Source organism: Arvicola amphibius, chromosome 7 (assembly GCF_903992535.2).
Source record: "Arvicola amphibius chromosome 7, mArvAmp1.2, whole genome shotgun sequence".
NCBI lineage: Eukaryota > Metazoa > Chordata > Mammalia > Rodentia > Cricetidae > Arvicola > Arvicola amphibius.
Window position 1 is genome coordinate 21559922 of NC_052053.1, and position 21570 is coordinate 21581491.

The 21570-nt window shown below is 39.0% G+C and overlaps 1 protein-coding gene across 3 annotated transcripts in view; it reads right to left on the reverse strand.

Moving 5' to 3' along the window:
• Nucleotides 1-21570, reverse strand: part of Tank (TRAF family member associated NFKB activator) — a 78728-nt gene that overhangs the window by 36438 nt on the left and 20720 nt on the right. For 2 of the 3 annotated variants that reach the window (XM_038337688.1, XM_038337687.1), the window contains exon 2: nucleotides 8733-8880. In XM_038337688.1, the coding sequence (XP_038193616.1) occupies nucleotides 8733-8831 (99 nt within the window). In that variant the 5' untranslated portion in view covers nucleotides 8832-8880. The remainder of the gene's footprint in view (nucleotides 1-8732; nucleotides 8881-21570) is intronic. The other variant, XM_038337689.1, reaches the window with a different exon arrangement.

Here is a 21570-nt window from a genome sequence, read left to right on the forward strand (position 1 = left end):
TTAGCTGTCTCTTCAGTACCCGTGACAGTACTTTTTATATTTATATTCTGAAACAGGGTCTCTAGCCTAGGTTGCTGCAAACCCACATATACCCAAGGATAACCTAGAACTGATCCCCAGGTCTCTGCCTCCTGAGAGCTGAGATCACAGGCATGCAGCACCACACCTTATTTATGAATTGCTAGGGGTTGAATCCAGTGCCTTGTGTATGACAGAAAAACTATATTCTACCACCTAAGCTACAGCTAACTCCCATAGAGGTATTCTGTAAAAAGTAGTACCCATAATAAAGTGCTTTGGTATTAGCCATTACAAAATATTACTTATTGTATATTAGTTACCAGAAAGCACTACAGAGTACCCATGATAATAAAGAGAACACAGCCAAATTTGTGGTCTTTAAGCTCCTTGCTTAACAAATTGGATGACTTTAAATATCATACATCAGTTACCTTTCTTATTTGTATGAAGAAAAACCAACTTATAAAATAGCACCTAAACAATTTTTGAATTAAGATTGTTTCCTTTCTATGTAAGCCTGTTAATTTTTCTTCTTTAATCAAGACTGAGCAAGAATAGACAAATTTTACTTCACATATTTCTTTGCAAAAAAGCGATTACTATATCCTGATCATATAATAAGAATCATGGACAAGGATTAGAGATCACTGCAGGGCATTTTCTATAGCCTAGTATTTATGGCTCATAAATGGCAATCAGCTTACAAAATTCAAATGTTTTGTTTTAGTACTGATTCTTCTGGAAAGATGGTCAAGAGAATTTACTTAAATCTTTCTTAAATATATTTAGTTTCTAATAAAACAACAGCAGAAATCAGTGACAGGCAACTTGGTATGAACAACAGAATAATTAAGTATTTAATTTCACAATTTAAGGAATACTATAGTGTTTGAAACTCTGCATGTAACCTCATCATAGCCAAAAGATGTGCAAGGACTGCTCATGATTCCCCATATTTCCTCTCATTCATCCTGTTCGAAATTCAGTGTTTTAGCTGGCTAGATGGCACTATGCTAAAGAATATACTTAGTAGTCCCCTTTCCTTTTAGGTATGACCATATCACCAAAATCAAGCTCTGCTATGTTCCTTCATCAGTAGGGAGGGAACCAAAAGTTGGGCCCTTTCTTCCAAACATATGCTATGCCAGGATGGTAGCAGCACAAAGGCAAGAAAAATGTCACAAAATGTCCAGCCATTCTGAATGTGACTTTTCCTTGGCAGGCATAACCTTGGTTGCTGTAGATCATTGGTTTTTTCCAGCTCTTACAACTTATTATGGGTCCATCTTTATATATTGGATGCTTTTGTATGGGAATGTAGGCCTAAAACTTAGTAGCCTCTCATCTTGACAGGTCAAATCTTTAGAAAGAGTGCAACATTAGAAAGAGCAATTGGGTTCAGTCACTTTTCTGCCATCATTGGCTCTATTTTTTCTCTTCCTCTGTAATCATTACCACCTTGTATCACAGCAGAAGTCATCAATTTGCTGATGAGCTCCAATTTGCATTTCTAAGTGGAACTCTACTTCAAAGGCCCATCTTCAGCTGCTTGCTGAGAACCTTCCCTAGCTGATCTGCTACTACTTAAGCTCAATATCTGAATAAATAAAACAACAACCCCCTTTACCAGTATCAACAGATATATAGTATTTTGTATTTCTGAGGACTTCAATCTTCATCAGATCAACAAGACTGAAAATCTTGGAAGTGGTAGACAATTTTTAAAACTCCAGGTTTGACTTCAAAGCTTTTGCTCTTATTATTGATGTTAGAAAATGTGTCACTTCTAAATGAGCTTGTTTTACCTAGAAAATCCAATATTACATCTTAAAGTATATAGAAGGAAGAAAATCGGTGAGTTAGACTTGGTAATTTATAGAACAAATGACCACATAAGAAAATCTCTAAAATGCTAAAATGTACATGTTGGCAACAGCCTTATATGAGAAGCACATTTTACATCTAAGAGCACACTGACCCTTGGCACACTAAGTTGGAGAGAAATGAACTGCACAACGGATGTTTCCACCTCAGGGGTCTGGGAATGTGCTATTTCTTAAGATGTAAGGCTTGCTCTGTTCTCATAAATTTTTCTAGCCATACTTCCTTGTCTTTGTTCCCTCTGGTGAACAAAACAATTTACAAAACATAGTTTAATGATTATACAGTATCTTTGCATACAACTGCCTCCAATAAAAGCTGAGTACTGGGGACACTGCATCCCTCAAGTTTCTAGCAAGCTCTTTGGGTTCCCTTGACCCCACTGCTGACAATTCACATTGTAGACTCTACATCTCGTTTTATGGACTGAGCTCTACTAGTCACGCTACGTAGGTATTTTCCCCTCAAAAAATGTTACAGGAAAAGTTAAGTTTCGGTGGTGGCGCACGCCTTTAATCCCAGCACTTGGGAGGCAAAGGCAGGCAGAACCCTGTGAGTTCGAGGCCAGCCTGGTCTACAAGAGCTAGTTCCAGGACAGGCTCCAAAGTTACAGAGAAACACTGTCTTGAAAAACCAAAACCAAAACAAACAAACAAAAAAGATAATAAGATCAAATATGAAACCCAATGCCAGAATGGCTGTTTTATTATACCACAGATAATTTAATGGCTAATAAATCTCAATTTTAGCAGCTGACATATCACTTCAATTACACTGGACAATTACACTGTTTTCCAAGGATACAAATACCTCAAATGAACCTGTGTGATACTGCCTGAATCCACGAGATTGGACAATGAAGTAGGTTACGCGACAACAAAAGGACAAATACCATGCTAGCCTACCATTTTCAGTTCTGGGTCATCCACTTATGACTAAAACACAAGGTATTTAATTATATGACTGCCTCTCTTTCAAAACTGTTATCATCTGATATTTTGGTCATTCTTGCATATTCAACAACTCTGGTTCTTTCACACAGCTTCTCTAAACCCATTAGTCACTTTAGGAAGTGTTCTACTTCCTCAGCTCATTCTAGCTACCCACTCTCATGACTTGAGAAGACGGGATTCTAACCATCAATTGGTGCTAAGATGGCAATATAGTCTTTCCACTCTTCCAAAGGACCGCCACCATTAACAGCCTTTGTTCTTAGTATCTTCTTTGTAGTTCCAGCTCATGTTTCCGGGTACATAACTGACATTACCTGTTTGTACTTACACATCTTTTACTCTCAATCCTGAATTATCATCTTAATGTGTGAGAACACCACTTAACTCTGGATCTTACCTACAGCTGCTGAAAAAAACCCAGCAAACATATAAACTGTTATTACTAAAAACTCAAAATAATTTGCATGTAACATTTTTTTTATTTCTCACTCTCAAATCACTTTATCTAGTAGCTGACGCTGTATTTCACAGAAAACCCCACTTTTATGACTTTTACTTGAAACTCTTCTTTGATCACTTCCTCTGTCATCCACATTTATCTCCCCCCTCCCTCTCCCTCTTTCTCTCCCTCCCTTTCCCCCTTCCTCTCCCTCCCTCCCTCCCTCCCTCCCTCCCTCTCTCTCTCTCTCTCTCTCTCTCTCTCTCTCTCTCTGTGTGTGTGTGTGTGTGTGTGTGTGTGTGTGTGTGTTTCGGTCTTTTTCTCTCCAGTCCTGAGAGAACATTTGTGTTCTACTCCTGGTTGGTTTCTAACCTAAGCTCGGCATTTCTACAAACGAACCAAGTGGCTGCCTCCTCCTCCCCTTCTTTCTTGCACTTCAGCTCTCTGCTAACTTGTATGCCATTTGGGCAAGAAACTGCTCTTGCCTGAACTGCTTGACTGGACTTGCAGGACCCACAGAAAAATGACTGCTGAAGCTGCCTAAAGAAGGTGAGACAGTCCTTCGAGGTTCCTGCTTCATGAAGGTGTGTGTAAGACTTTCTGCAGGACACAGAAGAAACTGGCAAATTGCCAATATAGGTGGAACTGTCTTTGAAATTTTCCGTTTCATGGAAAAGTCTGCTGGATACTATGGGCCAGTAGGCTGAAGATGGATGGGTGCCTGCAACATTACAGAAGACCTTTGGGTGACAGTCCAGGTAGCAAGATGTCTCTGTCAATTCTAGAGTTTTGGAAGTTGCTTACAATGCACTTCCTGTTAACTTAGGTATTATATCCTTCTGGTGTCTTTGATGGAGTTGAAGAATAGATAGTTATAGATCTCCTTAGTTATGATAAAAGATAAAGTAGATACAAATATTGTAACTGTAATTCCGGCTTGATACCTGTTTTGTTATATGTAATTTTACTATGTTAAAGTTAAAACTTTCCTTTTTATTTAAATAGAAAGGGGGAAGCGGTGTGGGAAGTCCTTTTGTATATGTGTTGCTTTTACTGGTTAATAAAGAAGCTATCGGCCAATGGCTTAACAAAATATAGCCAGGCTGGAAGAGGTATCTATAGAGAGAGAGTAGGCAGAGTCACGGAGAAGCCATGCAGTCACTGGAGCCTGTCGAAACTTTGCCAGTAGGCCATGACCTCATGGTGTTGCACAGATTAATGGAGATGGTTAGTTAAGGCTGTAAGAGCTAGCCAATAAGAAGCCAGACGAGAGCTAATAGGCCAAGCAATGATTTAATTAATAGAGTTTCTGTGTGGTTATATCAAGTCTAGGTGGCTGGGAAATGAACAAGTAGCTCCCCCTAACAGTTGTGCAAGGAACTGAATATAGGGCTGCAATTATTCTTTGTGCCTTCTCATTCAAGCTGTTTTTCTTCATTTCACTCAGCCTAAAACACGAAAACACTTCTCTAGCCTTCCCAGGTTTTGGCAGTTGTCTGTCCTTTGCCTTTGTTCCCCAGGCCTCAGGGTACTATGTTCCCCTCTCCACTAACAGCCCTAGCATTTCAAAGTCCTCTGCACATGGCCAAACACAATGCCACCTCCCCTACCCTCTTATCAAGTCATCTGGCTATCTAGTTGTGCTAACTACTGTACCCTTCCTGAGACCCCTTTCCTGTGGCTTCTGTTATGTTTTCTTCTCTAATTCCTTCCCTGTTTTGTAGACTATTTTCATTGTTGTTAAGTCTCTTTAAAGAGCCCCCTTTTATGTTTCTTCTTTAAAATCCCAGTGTTCTCTGGGTCTCTGTGTCTTTCAAACTGCTTAAACTACATTCTATATTGTGAGTCTTTTTCTTCCTTTCACCCTAACCTACTTTCATTTTTTGAATATTTATTCAAGCTACCACACATTCTAACTGAGAAATACCATTTAAAACTACACAATCTTGTTCTAGCTCTAGTCTCTGTCTTAGTCACTGTTGTATTATATTACCATGAAGAGACACCATAACCAAGGCAACCATTAAAAGAGAAAGCATTTAACTGGGGGCTTGCTTAGTTTTAGAGGTTTAGTCCACTATCATCACTGCAGGAAGGATGCAGCATGCAGGCAGAGTTCTGGAGCAGTAGCTGAGAACTATATTCTGACCCATAGGCAGAGAGAGGCGGGGGAACTGACTGACTCTGGCCTTAGCATGGGCTTTTAGACCTCAAAGTCCCCCCTCACACACACTTCCTCCAACAAAGCCACCCCCTTTATCCTTCTAATCTTTTCATATAGTGTCACTCCATGGTGACTAAGCAGCCAAATATATGAGCTTGTGGGGACCATTCTTATTCAAACCATCACAGTCTCCATACAGAACTCCTTGTAGGCCTACACAACAGTTTTCATACCTACCCATCAGATAGCTCACCCATATGTTCCACAGGTCTAAACCTAAGAATCAGAACTGCATTATATATATATATATTATTCCCCATAACCAAACTCTAAGTTCTTCATCACTCTTGATTTCAGTCATCAGCATTAAACTAAACATTCTAGGGTCTACTTTCATCATCTTCATAAGTGACCTACACTCAGGTGCCACCTTCTTGCCATTTTATCTCCTAAAGAAATTTTAGGTCACTGGGTGGTGGTGGTGGTGGTGCACAACTTTAATCCCAGCAGTTGGAAGGCAGAGGCAGGAGGATCTTTGTGAGTTTGAGGCCAGCCTGGTCTACAGAGAGAGTTCCAGGACAGTTAGGGCTATGCACAGAAACACTGTCGGGAAAAAAGAAATTAGGTCTTTTTTTAAATTCACACATAACTGCTAATTCAGTGCCTTGTTTTAAATTCTTAAAATTATTGATATTCAGGTTTTTATTTTTCTCAACCAAGGTGCAATAAACCTACATATACTTACTATCCAATATATGTTAGTAAAGATTTAATACATTAGTTATTAATATATGAATTTTACATTAATGCACATATTGTAATTTATAAAGTATAAAGATTGCCATTTTAAATATAATTTGCACTTAGAAAATATGTAACATGTCTTCAGTATGTTTGCTGGGTTCTTTGTCAGTGTCAAGAGTTTTCTAAAGCATTAAAAGATTAAAGATACATACTTAGTCATATTCCTCATGATGGGGCTATTATCTTTACAGCTTCTTTTCCCATAATACCTCATAATTTTTAATGAAGTTATAGGACCACCTTGTAAGACATGCAAGGTAGCAAACACGCCCTCACTTCTTGTTTTACAGACACATGCACACACACGTGCGTGATCCCTGTCTCCTAGCTTACTATGTTCTTCCTAATCTTAGCCCAAATGTGAACGCATATTGTGCTGACCTGACTCACAAAGAAAGAATTAGATGCCTCTTCCCTAGGTTACACACTACCTGATCTTTTCTGTCATGTCTAATAACAGTCAGATAACAGCCAGTGAGCCTCTTTTCTGTTTTTTAAATTATATATGCAATAACGAGCCTCTTTTCTGTTTTTTAAATTATATATGCAATAACCATTTTATTTATTATCTATTTGAACTTCTGAAAGTTCCCAAATGCATAAATAATGTTTTACTTATTTTAGTTTTCTCAAAACTTCATCATCTTTTTCCCTAATTCCAAGTTACCATAGAACACAAATAGAACTGTTAAGTCCCTTAATGAACCTAATTGTAAAGTAGGAAGAAAAAAATGTTTTTTTTTTTTTTACTTTTTTCCTACTTTAAATAATTTTTGAAGGCCCTGTCATATCATGCCCTCTTCCTTCTAGCTACTTAAAATGAGAAGATCACTCAATAGCACTATTCTTTTACAAACCGAGAAGATTCACAAAGAATAAAGATGGCTTTTGTAGAATTCAGGAAGGTATATATAGAAATGTTTAATAGTTACTGGATCACCTAGAAAGGAAGAAATTGTATAGATGACACACTATATTTATTGAATGAACAAAGAACTTCATGGATATAGCCTATGTCTTTTGACTTCAAAATTTCATGAATAGTGTTTTTTCTTCATATATATCTATATGTGTGCTTGTATGTTCATGTTTGTGGGCAAGTATGTGCCGTGGAGGCCTGAGATAGACTCTGAGTTTCTTCAATCACTTTCTACCTTATTCATGGAGGTGGGGGTCTGTCAAGTGAACCTGAGAGCTTGCCAATGTGTTAGAATGATTATCTGGCTTTCAAGAGTTGGAATTACAGGCAGATCAATATGCCCACCCAACATATACATGGATGCTGGGAATCAAATCTGACCCTCATGCTTTCATGGTAACTACTTTAAACCACTAGCTCCTCAAAGACTTTTTTAACCAGAGGAATCAATGTAAGTTCCCCTACCTCCAACTGCCTGTGGAGGAATAAGCTAACATTCCTCCTAGTAGATCTTCTGGCTGTTATTTTCATAAAGGCCTACTTGCAAAATTGGTCCTTTCATATTTGGAAACTGACTTTTAAAACATTCTTACGTGGTGAGACTGTGACTGCTGAGTCAGCCTATTTAGACAGTGTAATAACATCTATAGAGGATCTAGTTTCCCTGCGTTTGGATGTTTGGTAGATACAGTGTATCTGTGAAGCCAGCTCTGAACTCAAAAATAACAGCAAAACCCAATGACTGTGAATCTTAAAGTGGAATTTCTTACACTTTGCACACATGTGACAGAACTTGTGAAGCTGGGGGAAGTCCACAGGAAGAGGGGACAGACTCCTCTAGACCTTTCCACATGTCTTTTCCATGAGTCCCGATTATGAACTTATGCCACATCACTGTAATAATTTATCATCTTCTGTTCTATTTTAACTGTCATAAAGAATGGAGGATGATAAATTAATAACAAATTTAGTTCCAGGATACATTAGTTCCTGGTGCCCAAATGACAATATGAAAAAATGGAAAGAAGCAATGCAAAACTGAGAAGCAGTGATAAAAGTCTTTCATTTATAAAGCAACTTTATATTTATTTCTTATATAAAATAGTGACATTTAAAAGCTATATATGGAGAAACAATGTTCTATCTTAATCATAATCACTTTAAAATGAATCCATCAAATCAACCTTTTACATAGGAAACAAAATGTTTTTAAAAGGTAACAAAAATCTCAATGCTAGGGGTTGGAGAGATGGCTCAGCGGTTAAGAGCATTGCCTGCTCTTCCAAAGGTCCTGAGTTCAATTCCCAGCAACCACATGGTGGCTCACAACCATCTGTAATGAGGCCTGCAGGAAGAATACTGTATACATAATAAAAAAATATTTAAAAAAAAAAGAAAAAATCTCAATGCTATTATTTTATTATTTATTATTATACTCTTGTGTTTTAATAATAGTTATAGTTCTCCAAATATTTCTAGCAGACTAACATTCTCAATTCTTAACCTCAATTGTCCAGAAAAACAATCAGCTTTCAAACCCAAAGCACACACCTTTTGCTGTAGCTCCCTTACCGCCGAGTCTCTGTCCATGCACGCTTGTCGGAAGGCTTCATATGCTCTGTTGAGTTGCTCGCCAATGTTTTTATCCATTCCTCTTTGTCCTGTATCATCACTATAAAGGATGGGATGAATGCCAACTCTGGAAAATATCAGAACAACTTAGATAGTTATTAAAATTACACTTTTTAAGTGTTTCCTAAAGAGTCCTATAAACATAACACTAGGTGATATCAAGGTTTATAAAAACATAAAAGTTTTACCTGAAATCATGACATAAAATATAAAATCTACACTAAGTAAAATATTCTTTACTAACCAGTTCCTAAGTCATAATCCAGTTCATAAAAATGCTGCTTTGGGAATAAGAACCTGTAAATATCGTCCAAAAATGGAGAAAGAGCATTATTAATACTTTAGCATAGAAATGTTCAACATGATTAGTAATGTGGGAAGGGACTTCTTTTTACTAAATGGATGGTTACTTCTGCTTATAAGGTGAATTCTTGCTACACCGAATTAGAGCAAAACTAAATAGATAATAAATGTTTGTGGATGGAGTTCACACTGTTGTTATCACAGAGCAATTAAAATGTGTGAAAATGCTCTTATTTTAGAACAAAATCTAGGGAGAGCTCCTGTTGGACTCTCTCTCTTTTTTTTTTTTTTTTTTAAAAAAGAAAGCTCGCATCTCTCAGGCTCAGCCCTACTACCTATTAGTCTCCTAACTTCCCTGCTGCTCTCAACTACACGATTTTCTCCGAGGAGGTAATCTGGTTTATCATCTCAGTTTGCCTAACGTCCTTCTAATACATTCCTTGGCACTGAGCAGAGAGCTCCTTAATGATTATGACTCTTCCTGTGCTGTTATAAAAAATACAACCCGAGCTTTCCTTTCAGGGTTTTCTAAAAGCCACAGCAGAGATTCAATTCTCTATTGGTTTTCAAGGATAACCAGTTTTTTGGAGGGCCCCCAAAATCTTTAATAATCTTGAAATTTTAAAAGATATTTATTTTATGCACAGTTATACCCAGGTGTCACAGCAAAGATGTATAGGTTAGAGGACAAGTTGCAGGAGTCTGTTCTCTTTCTCCACTATGTAGGTTCTGGGGATAAAGTACTTAAATCATTATATTTAAATATATTCACATAAAACAAAATCTAACATTTTCAAGTATATACTAGGGCATTTACTATGTGGTAGAACTGATACAGTTTTGTCAATTTTTAACCTGACAAGAACACTGAACCTATTAAAAGCTAACATCAACTTCCCACCTTTTCATCTCCTAGCAAATAATTGGCCTGTTTGAATGGATTTGCCTCTTTGTAACATTTTATATAGATGAAAAGGTAAGGGTTGGGGATATAGGTCAGTGGTAGAGTACTAATCTAACATGTTCTACACCCTAGTTTAACTCATAATAATCATAAAAATAAATAAATAAATGTAATCATACAACACAAGGCCTCAATGTGCAACTTCTTTCACATAAGAAATTAATCCTGAAGTTCATCCATGTTGTAAAATATAACAATAATTTATTCTTTTATACAGCCAAATATATTCCAAATATTGTATATTCACTAAATGGATATATAACATTTTACCATTTCTCAATTGCTGGATATTCAGTTTTTTTCAAACTGAATAAAACTATGAACATTTGTGTATAGATTAAAAGTTTTAATAATTTATTATTTTATGTATACAGGTGGGTTTTTTCCTGCATGTATATCTGTATACTGCATACATGCTCAGTGTCCAGAGGTCAGAGGAGGGCATCAAATCCCCTGGGACTGGAATTACAGATGGTTGTGAGTCAGCATGTGGGTGCTGGGAATAGAACCTGGGTCCTCTGGAAGTGCAGTCAGTATTCTTAACTAATAAGCAGTCTTTATGCTCTAGTTTCCTGTAGAGAGGAATTTCTAGGTCAAATGATAATTCTATGTTTAACTATTTTGGGTCTGTCAAATTGCTTCCATAATGGTTGTGCAATTTTACATTTCCACTATCAATGCACAAAGGTTCCAATTTTTCTATATCCTCACAATACTTTCTATAGTTCTTTTTAAAAAATGTAGTTCATCATGACATCCATGAACCACAAGAATCACCAGCATGGCAATAATGGCACTCATGTTGCAGCTAACCAACAACTGTCTAATTGGACTTAAGGCCCATTTAGCAGAAGAGAAAGCATTCCTGGTGTTAGAAATCATCCAGTTTCACTAGGTTAGTGAGGTCACGGATCTCAGAGAGCCTACCATCCCCACTTTACCAGAGCAGCATAATTCCTAACTACATTTTCAATATTATCCTCATACTCACAGTGATGAGTAGGTCCCACCCTCATCAGAGAAGCTTCAGCAATGAGAACCAACACAGAAAACCACAAGAGGACATACTACAGAGATTAACAGATGGTTGGGGATCCCTGGTGTGGATATATGAACAGCACAAATCCTCACTTAAGGCTCAAAGAATACCTCGAAAGATGGCGCGGAAAGACTGTAAGAGCCAGAGGACTAGGACGTCTGCTGTGAGATGGCACCACCTAGAAATGCTGCCTAAATGAAGATCTGAACAATAGCATCAACAGACATGCTAATGGAGCAGGGGAAAATCTCCCAGGGGTGAGGTGCACAAGCCTAGGCAAAGAATTACAAGTTAACTGCTGAGAGAGAGAACTGGCTCACCAAGGACGAGTTTCCTAACTGGTTACCTTTATGTGAACAGACTTTTCCTGAGGAGAGTCAATATACACATCTACTCACCCCAAATAGGAAGCCCATGACAGACAAAAGTACGGATACCACCAAACTTCAACTTGGTAAATCAATGAGTTTTGCTGTGGTTCTTACAGAAATGACTCAAGGACAACAAAGCCTATCCCATTTTGGGTGATAGCTCACAAAACCTGGACACCTGGAGTACACTGCACAGCCTATAGGCAGCTCAACAGGTTGGAAGGTGTCCCTTCCAGGTGGCTCCGTTGGTCTGACCCTTTCCAGACAGTTCAGCTGGAGCCCTTTTTCTTTCAGCTTGCTTGGCTGGTCCTTGCTTCTTCTAGGCTCTTGGGCTGGTCAGAATCTTCTTTAAAGCTTGGCTAGACTGAAAGTGACTCTAAGCAGTCTACTATGTACATACTTTTGGAAAGAGAGGGCTAGAGAATCTGGTCAGCTTCAGGGACTTCCTGAAGCTATTCTGAATTGTTTACTTCCTGCCATAATTGAGCTTCTTTGCAGGACAGAGTGTCTGACCTACCCTTAGAGATTCTGTTGTTTTGTCTCCTTGTAAATAATTGGTTTCTCCTCAATAACCGATTGCTTTACTTTCTTTAATAGCTTATGTCTTAACAAGTTTCCTTCCAAAATTACCTCATATTAAAATATGTTTTTAATTAAAATATAGCTATATATATGGAGAAATTAAGTTTTGGTTGATACAAATAAGTAAACGATACATCATTGAATTCAATCAGTTTGGTTGATACACATAAGTAAATGTTACATTTTATTCAATCAAGAAGGGAAATGTGTTACATTAGTGACAATGACCAGAGGGAAAGGAAGGTCTCTGGGTGTAATCACATGTCAATTACATTTTGGTGTGATTTTTGAAAAAAATTATCACGCTCCAGGAAAATACTTTTTTTTTTTTTTTTTTGGTTTTTCAAGACAGGGTTTCTCTGCAGCTTTTTTAGAGCCTGTCCTGGAACTAGTTCTTGTAGACCAGGCTGGCCTCGAACTCACAGAGATCCGCCTGCCTCTGCCTCCCGAGTGCTGGGATTAAAGGCGTGTGCCACCACCGCCCGGCTAAGGAAAATACTTTTTATTGAATTAAACATGCTCAAATACAAACACAGTGACCAATCACCTCCTTCTCTTAAGTTCTAAGTTCTAATTTTTTAGCAGGTATTGACGAGAGACACTATGTTCAGAACACTGACAAATCAAAAAGCTGTCTTTGTCATTGATTTTGATTTTCAGCTGGATGGAATGATGTGGAGGTAAGGTTCCCAGAAAAGGCAGAACAAGAATGAAGAAGCTCAGGTCCTTGACACTGAAGTTGCTAGGTCAGGACTGGACATCTCGTACTTTAATTTTAGTTTTATGAAGAAGAAACCATTTGTCCTGGGTATCCACTGTCTACTGTTCTGTGGATTTCTAAAAGAAAAGCGATGAACTCTATATAATATATATCTATATTCAATATAATATTTAAGACAGGTTCAGTGCTGAACACATAGTATATGATGCTTTTTTTTGATCAGGAGACAAATAGTCATGGGGTTTACCTTTTTACTTATTAAACCTTAAACCTTATAATTAGTGAGGTGGACATATGCAAATGGAGGGAAATAGAAAACACCATCCTGAGTGAGGTAACCCAGGCCCAAAAAGATGAACATGGGATGTACTCACTCATAATTGGGTTCTAGCCATAAATAAAGGACATCGAGCCTATAAATCGTAAAAATCCTAGAGAAGCTATATAAGAAGGTGAACCCAAAGAAAAACATATAGTTATCCTCCTGGATACTGGAAGTAGACAAGATTGCCGGACAAAAAATAGGAACATAGGGGTGGGGTGGGATGGGGGGAGGGGGGATGGGGCGAGAAAAGTGTGAAGTGGAGGATGGGAAGAGCTTGGGGGAATAGGATGGTTGGGATATAGGAAGGGTGGATATGGGAACAAGGAATTATATATCTTAATTAAGGGAGCCATTCTAGGGTTGGCAGAGGCTTGACTCTAGAGGGGTTCCCAGGTGTCCAGGAAGACGCCCCCAGCTAGGTCCTTGGGCAGCTGAGGAGAGGGTGCCAGAAATGTCCAGATCCTATTGCCATACTCATGAATATCTTGCATATCACCATAGAACCTTCACCTGGCATTGGATGGAGAAAATGACAGAGCCCCACATAGGAGCACCGGACTGAGCTCCCAAAGTTCTGATGAGGAGCGGATGGAGAGAGATAATGAGAAAGAAAGTCAGAACCATGAGGGATGTGTTCACCCACTGAGACGGCAGGACAGAACTAATGGGAGACCACCAAGTCCACTTGGAATGGGACTGATGGAACATGCGACCAAATCGGACTCTCTGAGGGTGGCTGATGGTGGAGGCTGACCGAGGAGCCAAGGACAATGGCGATGGGCTTGGTCTCTACGACATGGATGGGCTCTGTGTGAGCCTTGTCAGTTTGGTTGCTCACCTTCCTGGACCTGGGGGGAGTTGGGAGGACCTTGGACTCAACATAGTGTAGAGAACCCTGATGGCTGTTTGGCCTCAAGAGGGAAGGAGTAGGGGTGGGGGTGGAGGGGAGGGGAGGGAAGGGGGAGGAGGAGGGGAGGAGATGGCAATTTTTAATAAAAAAAAAAAAAAGAAAATAACCAACCCAAGAAGCTAGTTAAATGTTAGATAAAAGGCATGATCATACTTTGATAGGGATTTGTCTAGCAAAAGAGTTAAGTATTTGCAGGACTTCATGGTTGGGTCAATGGTTGGAGTTTTGTGCATTTTTGTGTTAGAAAAGAAGAATGAGCTGTTAAAGAACTAAAGATTCAAATAGACGAAAAAAATTAAATAAAAAATTGTGAAAACTTCATACAGGATATGACAAAATGGGTTCTAAAAGATGAGAAGGACTTCAGAAGTACAGAAGTAGAGAAATAGCATTTACTGAGAAACAGCGAAGGCACAAAGAGGCTGTATTTGGTGACTGGGGTATTCTACTTAAGGAAGTCCAGTGCAGAGAGTATGCGAGAGGTAGAGTCGTGATATGGTACAGTCAATCATCGTGTATGACTGTGCTGCATGTTATTCATAAAGCTTAAGATTAGAGCGGCCCTTCAGGGACTGCAGAGTGCAGTTACTGCATAAACTCCAAACATGCTCAGGGAAGAGCAGACTGTAATAAGCACAAATGTCAATAAATAACTCAGGCTTCCACCTGTTGAACTAAGGGTTTAATCAGCAGGGCACAGACATATTTTTACAAGGTAGACTTGATTTCTCATGTCCTTGATTTCAAACAAAGGGGACTGTCCAGGTATAGCCTATTCAGTGCATCAACTATACCCAAGGTGTACCCAAGAAGGAGGCCATTGCTGTTGTTTGAAAGTGGCTCAAACATTTCAATGCTTAGCCCTTAACAACTGGTGCTCTTTGGGAAGGAAGTGGAACCTTCAGAAGATAGCACTTTGGTAAGTGTGGGCCTTGGAGTTTGACAGTCTGGTCCCACTTTTTGTTCTCTCTCTTTGTTCTCTCTCTCTCTCTTTGTTCTCTCTCTCTCTCTCTCTCTCTCTCTCTCTCTCTCTCTCTCTCTCTCTCTCTCTCTCTCTCTCTCCCTCCCTCCCTCCCTCCCTCCCTCCCTCCCTCTCTGCTTCCTCACTGGATTAGTGTGTCCAGGTGTCTCATACTTCTGCCCATACAGCTTAAACTATTAAGCCATTGCCTTCTTAAGCCGCTTCTTGCCAAGCACTTTGGTATGGTGGTACATCTATAATTGCAGCTTAAGAGGCTGAGGCAGGAGGACTGTCACATGTTTGAAGCCAGTCTGGGCTTATAGTAATACCCTATGTCCAAAAAACAAGCAACCAACCAAATAAATGGAAAAGACAAAAAATAGCTTTTCATATGAAATATAACAGAGGCTACAGTCACCAGGGACATATCTGAAGTATCTTCAGCAGCATCTATGTGCCTCCTAGATCATACATGAAGCTTCATTAACTATGTTAGTTCTGCTATTCACTGTAAGATGGCTAAAGAACTGGTTTCATAAAGCATGGAAATACCATTGCACTCTGATTTAGAGTCACCACCAAAGCTTATGTAAAGTACTGAGTCTTCAGAATAAAGAAAATTTATCATCTATAAAAATAAAACAAAACAAAATCCTAATTATATTTTTTAAAAAGAGAGAAGGTAAGACTGGATGCTAGCATGGAGTCCAGACCAGCAAAGAAAACGATGTGGGAATAGTCTTTAGAAACTACTGCTATATTCTAGATGAAAGTGAATAAAACCAGAGAATATAAAAGGTGAGTGGATTCAAGAGACACTTCAAAGTTGGAATTAACATGATTTCTGATGGCCAACTTGATAAGAAGGCACTAATGATTCTATACTAGTCAGACACGAAATGGGTGTTAGGCTCTGTCTCCCGCTCAACACAGGACCTGAGATGGTTCTGCTGCGGGGGGCCCATTAGCACTTTCCCCGGACAGGAAAAGGACAGTAGTGAAGGACACGGGAGAGGGCAGCGCTGGCAGGGTTGGGTGGGAGGCTGAGGATACAGTGAACTCAATTTTGTACAGGATGCTAGAAAAGATAATAAGAAAGAAAGAGAAAATTGATAACTTATTAGAACTAAAGGTTAAATATGTTTCCCCACTGTTTTTATTCCTTGTGTCTGTTTTGAATGTTCTGACACTGTGATATACCTCTGAACAGTCATATCCAACTCTTCTCACCAAGATGTAGGAAAACTTCAATTTAAAAGAGGAAATTGCAAAGAAAGAAGCAGAATTTATTATTATATCACTTTGTATCACTAACAGTTACACATTTTTTTCTCTCCCACATATAAACCAAAAAAGACAGGCCTGCTTACCTATAAGAAGCTAGAAGGAAATCTAGGAAATTCATGAAACTTGCATTCTAACATAATTCTATAATTTTCTAAAAAGAGATTAGATTAACAAAATAGGAAGTAATGCAGGTCTGTTAACCTTTACACACAGATAAACAACAGGAAAAATAAATCTCTGGCAGAGTGCTTGACCACATGACTTATTTTACTATTTCTGTGTGTGCAGACATGTGCAGGTGGCCATGTACAGACTGGAGGTAGATGTTGGATGTCCTGCTTGACGTTCTCTTTACTCCCTTGACACGAAACTAAATTCTTACTATGTCAGCTAGCAAGCACTACCAATGCTCCTAAAGGAAAGCATGCTCAGCCAGGCTAGCCTTCTTACATGGGTGCTGGAGACCTAGCAGGTCCTTGTGCTTGCTCAACAAGTACTTTTACCCACTGAGCCATCTCTTTAGCCCATGAACGCAGGTCTTTTAAAAATACCTTTTCTATTCTATCAAATTTATGATCATAAATTATAACAAGTCAGGGTTTTTTCAAAAGTAGTAGTTTATCTCTATTGTAAGATCTTAATATGTTAGGCATGGTGGCCCACGTTTAATCCCAGCACTCATTTGAGAAGCAGATGAACTGAGGTCCATGGAAAGGTCATACAGAGATATCTAACACACAAACTCTCTTAGAGACAGTATATTTTATGCAAATTGTAAACTAGTCTTGTCTGAAATCAGTTTTATATCATTTAACTTTTTTCAGATATAAATGCAATAATACCGAAGATAATTAACTCTCGCTTTCCCCAGTAGAATGGCACAAAAAAAAAGTTAAAATTGATTAGATTTGATCTTCATAGTTAAGAAAAACTGGTGTGGCCCTAAAGAAAGAGTGAAAAGTAGGTAACTGTGGCATAGATAGAGATCTAAAAACTGTTAGGCTTCCCAACGGTTTGGGGTAGATGGGGCTGATCAGAGCTATTCAGCAGTTGTAATGAGAGTATGTTAAACAGCACAAAAATATTGACTCTAGATTTAAATGTACGTTATACATTTAACGTCACACCCTAAATGTCTTGGGAATGACTAGAGGAGAGACCTGAAGAGCTCTGAAACCTTATTTTCTTTCTCATTGGAGTTCTCACAACTGCTTCTAATAAAACAAGTTATGACTTGCAACCGTTTGCCCAACACCTCTCAGCATCCTCGGGGAAATTAAACAGTGAGGGATGAAGAGCTATGCCAGTGGTTAAGCGCATGGAGGTTACGGCTTTATAATTAGGAGGCCTTTGCCTCTTCCTATTTATCCGTGTAATATTCTCAAGGCTAAATGCTGCTCAGCAGTTTTAAACTTGTGATTTAAAGAGAAAATAGGCCTTTTTGAGAAAAGCTCCACTTCCTGAAATCTCACTCTCCTATAGAAGAGCTCTCTCTCTGCAATTCTCCCTTTTGTTCTGATGCAGTCAGTGATGCAGGATGCTGGAAAGAAGCTAATTTGCTGACTCCTAAGTTTTCAGGACTAGTTTAGAAACAGAGTTCTCCTTTATCAATCTTTGTACAGCCTATGGCATTTCTTATATTGTTCTCCTATGTTTGGAGGATCTTTTAAAAGATTACTGCAAAACATTTTTCAAAGTTTTCATGTTAAGACTTTTTTAAGGTTTATTCATGACAGGGTTTCTCTGTGTAGCCCCGACTGTCCTATAACTCATTCTGTAGACCAACCAGGCTGGCCTCAAAATCACAGAGATCTAGCTGTCTCTGCCTCCTGAGTGCTGGGATTAAAGGTGTGTCGTGCCACCACCACACGACCTATTTTAGTCTTTACTTTATCAAAAGCAATACATATTTATATTCTACTGAGACAAACAGCTCTATAAGGTTTAAAACAGACAACAGTCCCTTGCTTCTCTTCCACATTCCCTACTTCATCTTGGCAACAACTCTTTCTAATTATCAGTTTCTATCTCTGTATTTCTAAATAATATGCAATAATATCACAATGATTTTTCATTTTGTCTTCCCAGTATTCAAATAAGTATATTATCTTTAAATACTCCCTACTTACTCTCCCCATTTTTCCTATTTAGATTAGCATTCAGCACTTATTGTATCTTATTATTAATACTACTTACTGCTTAACTATATAAAATTCTATGGTTGCTTTCATTTCCTGAAATGAATTGTTTTCTGATGTTGTTGTTTTTTGTTCTCAGTTTTCTGAAGCTTACATCCATCACAAATTAAGACTTGGTAAACTCACTATATCTAGAAATCAATCCTCCAGTTCTTGAATTTTCTTAAATTTGTTTTCAATTTTCTTATTTTTGTATTCTTTTCTGAGACTCCTAATAAATGGATGCTGGAGCTTCTGAACTGTTACTCTATTGTTCCCCACTACTCTTCTTCTCTGTCTCTGGTTTTTCGTTTGTTTGCTTGTTTGTTTGGAGACTGGGTCTCCCTATGCAGCTCTTGCTGGTCCAAGAATTTACCATGTAGACTGGTGTCAAATTCAGAGATCTGTTTGCCTTTGCCTCTGAGTCCTGAGAGTAAAGGCATATGCCACAATGCCTGGCCTACCCTGCCCCCACCCCTGCTTTTTTCCCCCTCCCCTGTTTTATTTTGTTTTCTAGAAGACAGGGTCTTGTTACATAGCTCAGGTTGACCTCAAGCCCTGAGATTTGTCACCACCTTTCCTTAGCTTCCCAGGCTCCCAACCTTTGAAAATGAACTTTTCTTACTTTCTCTGGAGCCAGGATTATGCTGCTAAAAGAGCCAGCCAGTTCTGGATAAAGTAAGTAAGAAGAAGAATAAGGAGTGGTGCTTGAGGAGCTCGCTAAGACTTGGAGTACAAGTGCTCAACAATTCTCTATCTCCAACGCCCCAGTTCAACCAGACCCGCTGACAAATCATGGCCTTAAAGGTAAAAATTCTAGCACATCCCCCCTAACGTGATACACAATTCTTTTAAGTCTACTTTGTTCTTTTGTGGGGTGAGAGACAAGTGTGGGAGAGTCAGAGGTAGGGAAGGCCCCAGCTGGGTTTCCCCAGCTTCTGAGACCACTAAACTTCTGGGTAAATGTTCTATCAGGGTTCACACTTGTGGTGAGAGGCCAATTCAAACCTAATGCAGTTTCAGGATGGGGAAAGAAAATCACCTTAAAAACATCAACCTCTTCTACTTTGCCCTGGAGGAGAAGGGCACCTGTCCTCCCCAATCTCTTCTGGGTGTGAATACTAAGAATTCACATTCTATTTCAGAGACATCGCCACCTGAGCAGTAAAAGGCGAATGCATGAAAGAAACATTTTTATCCTTTCTGCATCTCAACTACAGTTCCTCTAATTTTAGCCTTAGGAGCAAAACCCAGAAAAATCTGTCAATATCAGTACATACACATAAGTGAGACATCCTTTTTCTTAGTTGTGGATGGGTTAGGCAGACCTTTCAGGACATTCATGTTTTCCTTACTCAAAAGAAAATGGTAGCCAGAGCTAGTTCCAGGACACTTAGAGCTACACGGAGAAACCCTGTTTTGAAAAGCCATACAAATGAACAAACAAAACAACAACAACAACAACAAAAAAAGGAAATGGTATAGAACTGTCATTCCTAATATTAATGATCATTTACCACTTCCAGAACTATGTAAGAGGCAATCTCAAATGACAATTTGCATTTCTAGTCTGACTTTGGTTCTGGATATACGCATAGCGTGCACACTGAACAACCTCTATATTCCAATTAGGCAGCTAATACAAAAGAAAATTTATTATACTTCCAACAGCATCAGAAATTTTTGTTCTGCATTTTTCTATAATCTGATTAACTAAAAATTATCAGGATAAACAAAATGGGACAACTGATAAGCTGATCCAAAGACCCCTGAGCAACACTTTGCTAAATGTTAGAACCTGGTGAAAATGTATCTTCCAGGAAGGAAATATTTTATAGGACCACACCCACAGTTTTAGTTTTGCTTTACTTCCTTGCTTTCTCTATAGTTCATTGAGATATATTCTTAAAAATGTGCTAGGGGATTTTTGTCACCATTTGAACACCATACTATATATGTAGACAAAGCTAAATAGCACAGCCTACTTCACACCCAGGCCGTGCGGCATAGCTATCATCACATATATGGTCCCTGTCACCATCAGGACTATGGCTGTACTTTCTTCTCCCAGACTCCTTATCAAATAAATGCCAGGGGTTCGAGTTCATAATTAGAGACCAAAACTTCAGAAGAAAACCTGGCCATGTGATTTTCTATCTCTGAGCTAAATATAAATGTGGCACTACCCAGTAAGCTGTGCTCAGGCATGAATGACTGTTCTGTTGTGGGTTTGTGGGATTAGGGGAAAGTGAGAAAAAGACGGGGAGAGAGAGGGGGAAAAGGGGGAGAAAGGGGTAGAGAGACAGAAACACTTCCCATGTGGTCTAAGCTGGTTTTGAATTTGTCATTCTCCTGTCTCAGTCTGCAAAGTGCTGAGATTACAGAGAATGTGCCACCATGACATACTTCACAAGGGGTCTCATACTTTAAGGGGTCTCAGTAGGGGCCAAGCTAGAATATATATAGAGAGAAGTGAGGACATGAAATTTTATATGGCTCATACTAGTCTGTTCTCATAAGCTGAATAAACCGGACATTCACAGATGAGAAAACGACAGAGAATGTTCATACGCAGCAGGCCATGTGCAGAGGGTGCACACAACTGTGTGGGAAGAGCAGCTCAAATTATAAGCTAAGATTTGTGAGAATTTTATCGGAGATATCTTTTTCCTTTTATTTTTAATTAATTAATTATTTTCCAACTTGATCACAGTTTCCCCTCCCCGCCCCCACCCCTATCCACTCCTCCTCCTTTCTCTTCAAAACAGGACAGGCCTCCCATGTGTATTAGCTAGCCAAGGTATATCAAGTTGCAGTAAGATTACATATCTCCTCTTCTATTAAGGCTAGACTAGGCAACCCAGTAGGAGGAAAGGGTCGCAAAAGCAGGTAACAGAATCTGAGACAGCCCCTGCTCCCACTGTTAGCAGTCCCACAAGAAGACGAACTACACAACCGTAACACATGTGCAGAGAGCCTAGAGTGGTGGCACGTGACTTTAATCCAAGCACTTGAGAGGCAGATGCAAGCAGATCTCTCAGTCTGAGGCCAGCCTGGTCTACAGAGTGAGTTTCAGGACAGCCAAGGCTATACAAAGAAACCCTGTCTCAAAACCCC